The sequence below is a fragment of the Garra rufa genome, chromosome 18 (genome assembly GCF_049309525.1).
Source record: "Garra rufa chromosome 18, GarRuf1.0, whole genome shotgun sequence".
Taxonomy (NCBI): Eukaryota; Metazoa; Chordata; class Actinopteri; order Cypriniformes; family Cyprinidae; genus Garra; species Garra rufa.
In genome coordinates, this window is record NC_133378.1 from 6,196,373 (window position 1) to 6,209,565 (window position 13,193).

A 13,193-nucleotide genomic window follows, 5' to 3' on the forward strand; every position below is an offset into this window, starting at 1 on the left:
AATGCTATTTGAATTATTTTTGTTGTTTTTAATCCCGTAAGAATATTATTGCTTAAATTAATGTTATTTTAAATTTAGTCAAGTAAATATAAATATTAGTTGTTATAAATGCATAATAAATATGTTTTGAAAAACTTTAAAAAATGTTTAAAAACTTGAGTTCATATTAATTTAAAGACAACATGAAATTTGCACTTTCAAAATGTATTTTAAAAAAGTTTTCACTATTAAAAATATTATTTAAATTAAATATTATTTTTTAAAGCCCATGAGAATATTATTACTAAATTAATGTTGTTTTGAGTTTAGTCACGCAAATATAAATATTCATTGTTATAAATGCGTAATATGTTATAAATTTGTTATTAATAGATTTCAAGAGTCAACACTTTTGAGTTCATATTAATTTAGAAACAACCTGAATATTTATACTTTTAAAAATTAATTTATATATATATATTCTTTTTTCAATATGAAAAATATTGTGAATTATTTTTTTAAAAGCCAATGAGAATATTTTTATTAAAATTAATGTTATTTTAAGTTTAGTCAAGCAAATATTAATATTTTTTGTTATAAATGCATAATAAATATGTTATACATTTGTTATAAATATATTTTAAATGACATAGAACTTTTGAGACAACATAAATATTTGTACGTTTAAAAATGTATTTAAAAAAACATTTTAAATTAACTGTTGAAGGAAAAATTGTAAATGTGAAAAAAGTAAATGTAAATGTATTTTTAATATTAATTTTATATTTAAAATTTTATGTTTTTTATAATTGTATTATTATATTTAAAATATTATCAACAAATCGGTGCTTCAAATGCATCTTGAGCACAGCGAGTTTAAACAAACGCCAAACGCATCCATTTGCATGCAGTTTGCACGCACAAATCATTGGTATGTAAATACAAGCAGCATTTTGCTTCAAATAAAACGGCGGCTCTTGCTGTAATTCATCTAAATTTAAATGTGGCGGGCTTTCATTTAGAACTCATGTAAATATAAATAGCGGGAGCTTTGGTTGGAGGTGCTTGTTAATATAATGTAATGTAAATGAATGTGCCCGTATGCAGAGCAGCGTGGTCGGCAGAGCATAAACGGGACGCAGATGGGACCCTCGTCCTCGGTTTTGTTACGGCGCGATGCTCCGTTAACCCTTACCGAAGATGGGAGACGGGACGGGATGGGGTGAGAGGGACAATAAATTGAAAGCAGCAGAGCTCAAGGTTACAACACATCAATCCTGAGAGAGTGCAGAAGAGACGAGTGGGAATGGAATTATAGCAGGAGAGAGAGAGAAAGAGAAAGAGAGAGAGAGGGTGCAATAAAGCTAGAATGAGAGAGAGAGCCTGGACGGGGGGGAGAAGGGAAGTGAAGAGAGAGGAGCGCACATGAGCGACTCCAACCGTGAGAGAGAGAAAGAGAGAGGGATATAGCTACAGCGCAGTGACCTACAGAGACAGATGAGTAAGTGCTGTGTGTGGAGTGTTACCACCGTATCTTGTTATCAAGGATCCCATTAAGATGGTCCCGTAGCCCTCGCGCTCCATATCTGGATATTTCTACTTCCATGTGGGATGAGCAGCTGCGCTGAGCGAGAGAGACCGAGGCATCTGACATCAACACCATGAGGTACTCACGGAACGGAGGGAACGAGACATGAGAGAGGTGTTTGAGAGCAGAAAGAGACAGGGATGACAATGATAACAAGCGCGAGATGCTGTGCGAGGTGCTGAGAGAAGAGGAAAGCAGGTTTAGAATAAGGAAAGCAGTGAGCGACGAGTGGATGAGAGGTGTTTTCCTGAAAAGTGAAGTTGGGGGTTTGTGCCTCTGTTGAGGGACTCTACATTAACCCAGATTCTGCTCACTTCGGGCTAGTAAGTTGTTTAAATTCTGCTCAGCTTCGTACATTTTGTAGTTTTAACCTCTTAGAGCTCAAATTTGTTTATTCTAAACCTATTTCAAATTTACATTTAAATAAAATTCCAGATACAATTGAGATTTATATTTAAATCGAAAACCAGTTTTGATTCTATTTTAACGGAAATCCAGGTTCAGTTCAAGTCTGAATGCAGTTCTAATTTATATTTAAGTCTGGGTGCGATTCAAATATATTTTTATAACCAAATTTAGATGCAATTTGAGTTGACATTTAAAACCGTATTTCAAATGTAAATGCAAAAACATATACAATTCAGATTTATATTTAAATCCGAATTAGAGTATAGTTTGCATGTACTGTATGTTTAAATCCAAATTCAGATACAATTTGAGTTCACAGCTGACATTTAAATCCTGATTTCGAATGTGAAAGCAAATCCGGATACAATTCTGAATTATATTTAAATCCAAATCAGAGTACATTTTACATGTACTGTATACATAAATATTCAAATCCAAAAGTAGATACAGTACGATTACAGTTCACAGTTGACATTTAAATTCAGGTTTTAAATGTAAATGCAAATACGAATACAATTCAGATTTATATTTAAATTCAGAACAGAGTATAGTTTTCAAGTACTCTATGTTTAAATTCAAATTCAGAAACAATTTGAGATAACGTTTGATATTTAAATCCAGATTTTGGATGTAAATCCAAAAATAGTTACAATTCAGATTTATATTTAAATCCAAATCAGAGTACAGTCAGTATGTACTGTATGTTTAAATCCAAATTTAGATACAATCTGAGTTTACAGCTGACATTCAAATCCATATTTCAAATGTAAATGCAAATATGAATACAATTCAGATTTATATTTAGATTGAATCAGGGTACAGTTCATATGCTTGGTTATTTTAATCCAAAACAATTCAAATTAATTAAAAAACAATTAGAGTTCACAGGTGACATTTAAATCCAGATTTCAAATGTAAATGCAAATACGGATACTATTTATATTTAAATCCAAATCAGAGTATAATTCATATGCTCTGTGTTTAAATCCAAATTCAGATACAATTTGAGTTCACAGTAGATATTTAAATCCAGATTTCAAATGTAAAAGCAAATACGGATACAATTCATATTTATATGTAAATCCAAATCAGAGTAAAGTTTACATATAGTGTATGTTTAAATCCAAATTTAAGTTCACAATTGACATTTAAATCCAGATTTCGATGTACATGCAAATACGGATGCAATTCAGATTTATATATAAATTAAAATTGGAATACAGTTTAAATGATTATATCCGAATTCAGATACAATTTGAGTTCACATATAAATCCAGATGCAATTCAAACTGAAATCTGAATTTAAATTCACATGTAAATCCAAATTCATAGATACAATTCAAATCTGAAATTAGATAATGTTTTTTTTTTTTATTATTCTTTGCAACATATCTGTGAAAACTACATAAAATTTGAATCTGAATTCCTGCTCTAAATTCGAATTGGTTAAGCAAGATTCATATCACTGTAAAATCACTATAAACACACTCCCAAAAAGCTACATACTATATTAATGCACTTATTTGCAGTGTTGCTTGGTGACTACAAACTATATGATTTAGCTGAGGAATAGAAAAGTATTAAACATTGGTGTTTATAGAATCGTGTGCCGCTTTGTGTAAAAGCACACCTTACTCTCCATAAAACGCATATCCTCTCATAGCTTATTTTGACATTTTTTGATAATAGTAGAGTAAATGCTTCAAAAGTCTCTGTTCAAGCAGTAATAGTAGTGTTCTGTATATCCTGTTCTTTTGTATATAATCTTTGAGTAAAGCCCCTGTCTTTACAGTTCCTGTGAGGACTGGCAGTAAAAGAACCCATCTCAGTCTTTCTTTCTCCAGTGGCTATGAGCTGGGTAACCGTATATTGTGTTTTGGACAAAAGCAGCCATAAGTGTGAAATCTTCAGGAACGCAGATAGAGTGTACAGTATAGCGTACGAAAGCCAAGGGATTGAAAGCATTTGAATGTGAAATGATGTGCAGTAGTATCAGTCTTTGCTTACAAGAAAAATTATATTTGAAAAAGTCCTTTTGTTATTTAAGTGTCTTGAGGACCTTCTTTGATTCATCGTACGCCGAAAGGGTCAGTCGTGTCAGCCGGACGTTCCTCGCACTAATTATATCTGTGTCGTAAAACAAGAGAGACACAGACCACATGGAACGAAAATAGAAAAACCGTAATGACTAAACGCAAGCTACCTATTAGACTCTATCATGTGCTTTATAATTTCCCAGAATCCATTAAAAATCATGTATGCTGTCATTCTGAGTATAATTATATTCTGTGGACCTTGACCACCCTGGTCCGAGCTGCCAAATGTCAGTGTGACTTTCCATAAATATAACAGTAATGTAACAGAAATCAATTCGCTCTTCCTCTGCTGGCCGTTCTCACGGTGCTAAAGGCTCTTTGCGATCGGTACGCTAGCATTGCAGAGCACCAAAGACTGAGTGTTTCATCAAAGACGTGTCTTTTCATCAATATGCAATTGGTTATCCGAAGAATAACATTATTTGACAAGTTCTGCATGAGGAAATCTGTTTTGTGTGCTGTTTTTGTCTGAACGAAGGAGGTTGTGGATTCAGAGTGTTTTGAATAGAGACGGAGGAGGTGTTTGTGTGGCTGTATTAATGTCTCGGAGGGTTAAAGGGGTTTGTGATTTGTCTCCTCAGAGACTGGTGTCTGTTTTCTTCGCTCTTTCATTCCTTTCCTTCTTTTTAAACGCTTTCCTTGAGGCACACAGCTGTCTTGGCATGAAAATGCTCCCCAGTATCTTCAAAACGAAGTCAACTGACATTACAGACACGAAAATTACAAGTGTAATTTGTACCGATTGATATGCAGTGATCTGAGACCACTTGTGGAAACTCTTTGATTCAGCTTTTTTATTGAATTCAGATTCATTGCAGATTATATAATCAGCATTAGAGTGAAAAGTTGAATGTAAAATAATATCAGAATGTCACCCTTTGTGTAAAACCTGATGATCATGTTCTCCGGCGTGATTTAAGATCCATAGAGCATCTTGAGCTTCAATAGAAGAATTTCTGACCGTCATACACTCTTAAAAATAAAAAGGCTCTTTACAGCGATGCCATAGAAAAAACATTTTTGGTTCCACAAAGAACCATTCAGTCAAAGGTTCTTTAAAGATTTCTTACCTTTTTATTATCTGAAGGACCTTCTTCCACCACAAAGAACCTTTTGTGAAACAGAAAGGTTCTTCAGATGTTAAAGATTCTTTATGGAACCATTTAGACAAAAAGGGTTCTCCTACGGCATCATGAAGCACCTTTATTTTTAAGAGTGTAAGATCAATGTCTCAAATTGACTTAAACGATTCGTGACTTAGACATACACTCTTAAAAATAAAGGTGCTTCAGAAGGTTCTTCACAGCGATGCCATAGAAGAACCATTTTTGATTCCACAAAGAACCATTCAGTCAAAAGTTCTTTAAAGAACCATCTCTTTCTTACCTTTTTATAATCTGAAGAACCTTCTTTCACCACAAAGAACCTTTTGTGAAACAGAAAGGTTCTTCAGATGTTAAAGGTTCTTTATGTAACCATTTAGAAAAAAGGGTTCTTCTATCGCATAATGAAGCACCTTTATTTTTAAGAGTGTAGAATCTGAAATATTTCTTAATTGTTTTACATCATAATTTTATTTCCAGGTTTTGAATCAGGTAAACTTTTCAAACCCACTGTCTTTATGGTGGTTTATGCAGGTTGATGTATATAGGGATGGTTATTGAGTTATTTACCATTTGGTATTATCAAATTAAAGGTGATAATATAATTTGGTCTTTTCTTACATCTTCGGTGTAATTTTGGCTCTGCTTACTTTTGAAAGTACAGTCTGTCATGTAGTTCTGTCTTGAAGAGTAATTAAGAAAATTAATTTAATTCTGCCATCTGTGTGTCAAAACAACAAAGCTGTTAGTTTAGTGTGTTGTGTGACTGAGTTTGATTTAGCACAGACTGACATCTGAATGTTGTGTCTGGGCTGAAAACTGGTACATGTACAAAACAGTCTGGGGTAAATTCAATAAACATTGTGTTACTTAAGTATGCAGCATTTCAGTACAAAAACCTGCATCTTGTTCACAAACTTTCTACAATCCAATTTAGACAGGTGTTATTTTTGATTTTAGGATTTATTTGGTATAAATACAACAGAATTGGATATTTTATTATCAATTTGCTTTTAAACATTATCCCCCGGTTTCACAGACAAGGTTTAAGCCTAATCCTAGACTAAAATGTAAGTCTGAGCTGTTTCAACTGAAACAAAATTGCACTGATTGATCTTAAAATATATCAGTGCCTTTGTTTTGTCTCAAGATGCACACCAGTAATGTTTTTTTCTAAGCATGTTTATAAAAATGACTTAAATGTCCTAATTGAACTATGGCCTAATCCTGGTTTAGTCTAAGCCCTGTCTGTGAAACCGGGCCTATATATATATATAATGTTTAAACTTCGTACTTACATTACCTATGAAAGCCGATTTCTGCCATGTAAAAACAAAAATCTTGCTTTCATAATTATGACTTTTTATCTCATGATTGCATCTTAGTTTCTCATAATTTTGACTTTTTGTCATAATCGCTAACCCTAATCCTAAACTTTTATATTTTGTTTGCATTTGGCATGATCTAACACTCGTTCAAAGTGAATTATTAAATTATTTAAAAACAATAATTTAATCACACTGTTAAATGCAATCTTTATCAAACCTCAAAATATCCAACAAAATATTACATCTCAGAATACCAGTTTTTCATACTGTATATTGTTACACTGAATTAATTCATTTGTGACTTTTAAAAATGTATTTTACATTTTAGTAATAAACTTTTAATCATTTAGTTTAATTTTTTTATTTACGTGGACAGAATAGTATAAAATTGTAATATCAAACATTTATCAAATGTGACCCTGGACCACAAAACCAGTCATAAGGGTCCATTTAAAAAAAAAAAAAAAAAGAGATTTATACATCAGAAATAAATAAGCTTTAATAGGTTGTTAGGATAGGACTATATTTGACCGAGATACAACTATTTGAAAAAAATAAATAAATAAATGATTAAAATAATGAGAAAATTGCTTTTAAAGTTGTTCAAATTAAGTTCTTAGCAATACATATTACTAATAAAAAAATATTTTACAATAATTAATTTACAAAATATCTTCATGGAACATGATCTTTACTTAATATCCTAATGATATTTGGCATAAAAGAATAATCGATCATTTTGACCCATGCAGTGTATTGTTGGCTTTTGCTACAAATATTCCTGTTCTAAGACTGGTTTTGTGGTTGAGGGTCACAAATATTAACCAGACAATAAAGGTTGCACTTGACAATAAGGTGTAATTTGTTAACATTAGTAAATGTATTAATATGAACAAACAAAACAAATTTATTACACTATTTATTAATCTTTGTTAAAGTTAGTTAGTCGTTCATTGTTTGTTCATGTTAGTTCACAGTGCATTAACTAATGTTAACAAACACAACTTGTTTTTTCATAATAATGCATTAGTAAACATTGAAATTAACATTAATTTACATAAAAATTAATTCCATAGCAGCTAGAATTTAAATTTTAGTACATCGCTATAATAAAGTAACTGGTTATTATATGTGAACCTGGGCCACAAAACCAGTCATAAGGGTCTTTGTTTAAAATGGTTTGTTAGGATAGGACAATATTTGGCTGAGATACAACTATTTGAATATTTGGAATATGTGACCCTGGACCACAAAACCAGTCTTAAGTCGCTGGGGTATATTTGTAGCAATAGCCAAAAATACATTGTATGGGTCAAAATTATTGATTTTTCTTTTATGCCAAAAATCATTAGGAAATTAAGTAAAGATCATGTTCCATGAAGATTTTTTGTAAAATTCCTACTATAAATATACCAATATGTAATTTTTGATTAGTAATATGCATTGTTAAGAACTTAATTCCGGGAACTTTAAAAGTGATTTTCTCAATATTTTGATTTTTTTGCACCCTCAGATTCCAGATTTTCAAATAGTTGTATCTCAGTCAAATATTGTCCTATCCTAACAAACCATACATCAATAGAAAGCTTATTTATTAAGCTTTTTTCATATGATGTATACATCTCAGTTTTGTCAAATTTAACCTTATGACTGGTTTTGTGGTCCGGGGTCACATATGAGAGTTCAAACAAATCAAAATATTGAGAAAATCGCCTTTAAAGTTGTCGAAATGAAGTTCTTAGCAATGCATATTACTAATCAAAAATGAAGTTTTGATATATACATGGTAGTAAATTAACCAAATATCTTCATGAAACATGAATCTCCTAATGATTTTTGGCATAAAAGAAAAATCGATAATTTTGACCCATGCAATGTATTTTTGGCTATTGCTACAAGCATACCCGTGCTACTAAAGGCTGGTTTTGTGGTCCAGGGTTACATATTTATATGCTGACATTGTGACTATCAGTTCCTGCTCTGTGCACCTAGACAGCAACAACTACAGCGTAGCAAAATATGAAACAAGCGACATGAGCTGCTTTGAATTTCACAAAGAGGAGTATTACAGTATTAAAGAGTCGCTGTGTGTGATAATTCAGCGAAAGTGATGTTCTCAGCATGGATTTGCTCTTTGACTCCAAGATGTGACATCTTCACGTTCTCCAGCTCACGCTACTCCTCTTCAGCTCAGCCTGACTCCTCCGGTTATCGTTCTCTGGCTCTCCTCGGCTTGTTTATGCTCTCCAGTTCCCCCCCGGTTTGAGATTAGTCCCTGCTGTGTGCGTGGTGTGTGTATTTAGCTCATGGTGGGTAGCAGTGGGTGGGGTTTTATTTTCCAGCACAGATTAGCAGCTGAGAAGGGGATTCCGTCCTATTAAATTATTCATGCTCAAGAAATGATTACAGTGCATGAAACAGCATTGTGCATCAATAAAAGCCTTACCCTAGACACTGCGTGTGTGCGTGTGATGATCCTAATTCACTGGGTTCAAATTAGATGGTGACCATAATGTAAACTCAATGAGAGAGACAGCTTATTCCAAACGCGATTCATCATTTCTCATTGTGGAAAGGCAATGGTTTGAATTTACTTGGGTTGAGTTGTATGGCAAACTCTCCACGAGGAACCAAATAAGATTTTTTTTTTTCTGAACAGACACTTTTGCTATTACTAATATGGATCCATTTTATATAAATAAGGCTTATTATAAATGATTACTGATGCCCATGGTTAAAAGATGTTTTTGTGCATTTTCTCTTGATTATGTAAGCAGTTGTTTATCAGAATATTAATAAAGTAGAGCATTACAACTGGGCATATGTCCAGATGCTGTACATGAGTGCTCATTCAAATGCAGTTTTTCCCAATAAAGTATCTCAGATATAAAAAAAATGGGAAAATTTTCAGATTGTGTGGCTGCTTTGCACCATTACCTATTAGCCAATTCATGCCACATAGGGAAAAATGCTTTAGTAAATCATAATTATAACATAAAAATTCAGAGTCCAAATTATGACGAAAAAAGTCAAAATTGTGACATAAAATGTTATAGTTATGACAAAAAGTCATAATTATGAGAAAAAAAGGTCACGATTGTGATACAATAATAAGGTCACGATTATGATGTTCTTATAAATCTTATAAATTAGATTTTTTTTTTGTCATAACTATAACATTTTATATAACAAAAAAGTTGAAATTTTGACATAAAATGTTATAGTTGTGACAAAAAGTCAAATGTATGTGGCAAACAGTCGTAATTATGAGATTAAAAGGTCACGATTATGATAAAATTGCCCAAATTAATTATGATCAAGAAAACCGATCATATTGCTTATTGACAATAAATAAAATATGACAAAAAAATCTCATTAATTTAACTTATGTCGTATTTATAACGTTTTATGTTGAAATTTCAACTTTTTTGTTATATGTTTTACTTATGGTCAGTGAGCAATATGATCAGTTTTCTTGATCATAATTAAATTTTGGCAATTGTATCATAATTGTGACTTTTTAATCTCATAATTATGACTGTTTATATTATAAATTCGATTTTTTTTTGTCATAACTATAACATTTTATATAACAAAAAAGTTGAAATTTTAACGTTATGACAAAATTCTAATTTATGAGAAAATGCACTTATCTCGTAATTTTTAATCTCATGATTGCAATTTAGTATCTCATAATTAAGATTTTTTTTGTCATAATCGCTAACCCTAATCCTAACATTTTTATTTAGATTGTATTTGCCATTATGTAACACTCATTCAAAGTTAATTATTAAAAAAGTCGTAAATTTTTCATCTCATAATTATAGTATCTCATAATGTCAACTTTTTAATGTTATAATTATGTTTTAAGAACGTTTTTTATGGGCTTCAGTTGTGATCTGGTTTGCATAATTTCTTTAGTACGTTGGCACTAAAACATAATTCTAAAATCTTGAATTGAATTCTTCATTGTAGACTGTGAAAGTTCCTCCTTTGCTTCTAAGCCTGAGCGATGATTTTTATTGATCAGAACATGGTGTTTTGGATGGTACAATGTGTACCAAGAAGAACATTTCACACTCAGCAGAACATTGATAAATGTCAGATTATTAAGTTAGTCCAGGGGTCTGTAACAATTTGATATTATAATTAAAGTTTGCATCTCATCTCTGTCTTTATATTGAACTTTTAGCAGTTTTTAACTGTAGCAAAAAGTACCAGGAGTTTTAGACCCCTGGCACTTCTCCATATTCATTTTTTGGCACTTTGTTAGCTGGCTCCTTATATTGAGTTTATCTTTACGTCCAGGTCCTATAGGTCATTTCTTGTAATATTTCAAGTGCCAGAGAAGCTGCGTATTTATATATAGACCTAACTTACGGCTATAACAATTAAGGTCATTAATAATTTACCATAAATAAGATCTCTCTGGTGAAACCGCATGCTGTCGCATCCTCTACCTTAACCTAAATAATTGTCATGTTAAAATTTGCTGGAACTGAACTTCTCAGCTTTATTTTGAGTTTGAAACTTAACAAAACTTATTTTATTTCCCAACAGGTGCCACAAGGTGAAGTCAGTATAGTGTGAGCAGGAGCCCTGAGATGGCGAAGCAGGGGCTGGCGGTCCGGCTCTTGGTGCTGCTGGCCGTGTTGGCGGTGGCTCATGCCTCCGTCTTCCAGTCTAATCAGAGACTGAAACCTCGGTTCCAGCGAGACCGGCGCAATATCCGCCCAAACATCATCCTCATCCTCACCGATGATCAGGACATTGAATTGGGTGAGTGGAAAAATAATATGTAGATACATTAAGGATAAAAAGAAACACTTTTGGGTTTTTTTGGAGAGAAAATGAAACACAAAGCTGTAAGAGTCCATGTGTTACAGTGATTTTAAAATGTTTCTGGAACGTTGTTAGACAGATCATGCGCTGGAATACCTAAAACTACCTTAACAATGATGAAATGCTTTTCAGGTAGATGCAATATGATAAAAGACACCAATGTTGAAGACTATTAAATCATACAGTTATTCCAATGAGAACTCGTCCAATCAGATTTAAATATACACTACTGTTCAAATATTTGGGTCAGTAAGATTTTGTTTTTAAGAAATTATTATTATTTTTATTTAGCAAGGATGCATTAAATTGATCAAAAGTGACAGTAAAGACTATATGACATATAGACATATATAAAGACATAGTGCTACAGGTAAATGCTTTCAAATGAATGCTTTTTTTTTTTTTTTACTCATAATATGAACATTTTTCTTAAGCAACAAACCAGCATATTACAATGTTTTCAGGATCATGTGACACTGAAGACTGAAGTAAAGATGCTGAAACTTCAGCTTTGCATCACAGGAATAAATTACATTTTAAAATACCTTACAACAAAAAACAGTTACATTATTTTTTTATAATATTTGACATTATTAGTGTTTTTACTGTATTTTTGATCTTGGTGAGCATAAAATACTTCTTTCAAAAACATAAAACTTCGAAAAAAAAACTTATTGTAGTATATTTTTTCATAATCTCATAAATTTCAATAAATATAAAATAAATTTGAATTCCAAAAATGTAATTTTTTGTCATAATTTCGAAGTCAAAATTTTCTGTAGTAATTTTAATTATGATTTAGCAAAAAAAGATTTTTGTTTTTACATGGCAGAAATTGGCTTTCCTAGATATGAAAAAATGATAATGTCCTTTTAATATCATAATTACAACTATTTATCTAATAAAATTTGACTTATGTCATATTTATGTTTTATGTTAAAATTTTACTTTTTTTTTTTTACTTTTACTTATGGTCAATAAGCAATATGATCAGTTTTCTTGATCATAATTCAATTTGATGATAATTGTGAAGTTTTAATCTCATAATTATGACTGTTTATAGCATAAATTTGACTTTTTGTCACAACTATAACATTTTATGATCATAATTAAATTTTGCCAATTTTCAAAAGCTTAAAAACTTTGGGAAAAAAAATTTAACTTAAAAAAAACTTAGTGTACTGTATTTCTATTGCTTTAGGTATTTATTTTAATCAATTTTAACCAGTATAACCTATGGAAGCCTATTTCCACCACTGAAATAAAAAAATAAAATAAAAAAAAGGTAATTGTGACTTTTTTTCTCAGAATTCTGATATAGAAACTCACAACTGCAAGTTTTAAAGTCAGAATTGTGAGATCTAAACTCGCAATTCTGACTTAATTTCTCAGAATTTTGAGTTTATATCCCACAATTCTGACTCCCAGTTCTCAGAATTGTGTTTTATATACTTGCAACTAAGAGAAACTCGCAGTTCTGAGAAATAAACATTTTTTCTCAGAATTGCGAGTTTATATCTCACAATTGTGACTTTTTTAATAATTTATCAGTTTTTATCTCGCACTTCTGACTTTATAACACGCAATTTAAAGATATTAAGTCATAATTGAGAGATATAAACTTGCAATTCTAAGAACATATCAGTCTTTTTCCCCCTCAAAATTGGACTTTATAACTTGCAATTGCAAGTTTATATCTCACAATGCTGAGGAAAAAAAAATATTGTGAGAAAAAAAGTCTCACAATGAGATATAACCTTGCAATTATGAGAAAAAAAGCCAGAATTGTGATTTTTTTATCTTGCAATTCTGACTTTATAACTCACAATTGTGAGTTTACCTCATGCAG

At 31.4% G+C, this 13,193-nt stretch overlaps 1 protein-coding gene across 3 annotated transcripts in view; it reads left to right on the forward strand.

Moving 5' to 3' along the window:
* Positions 1-1,380: 1,380 nt before the first annotated feature.
* The window catches only part of sulf2b (sulfatase 2b), a 61,827-nt gene continuing 50,014 nt past the window's right edge, over positions 1,381-13,193 (forward strand). For 2 of the 3 annotated variants that reach the window (XM_073822839.1, XM_073822840.1), the window contains exons 1-2: positions 1,381-1,645; positions 11,063-11,281. In XM_073822839.1, the coding sequence (XP_073678940.1) occupies positions 11,107-11,281 (175 nt within the window). In that variant the 5' untranslated portion in view covers positions 1,381-1,645; positions 11,063-11,106. The remainder of the gene's footprint in view (positions 1,646-11,062; positions 11,282-13,193) is intronic. The other variant, XM_073822838.1, reaches the window with a different exon arrangement.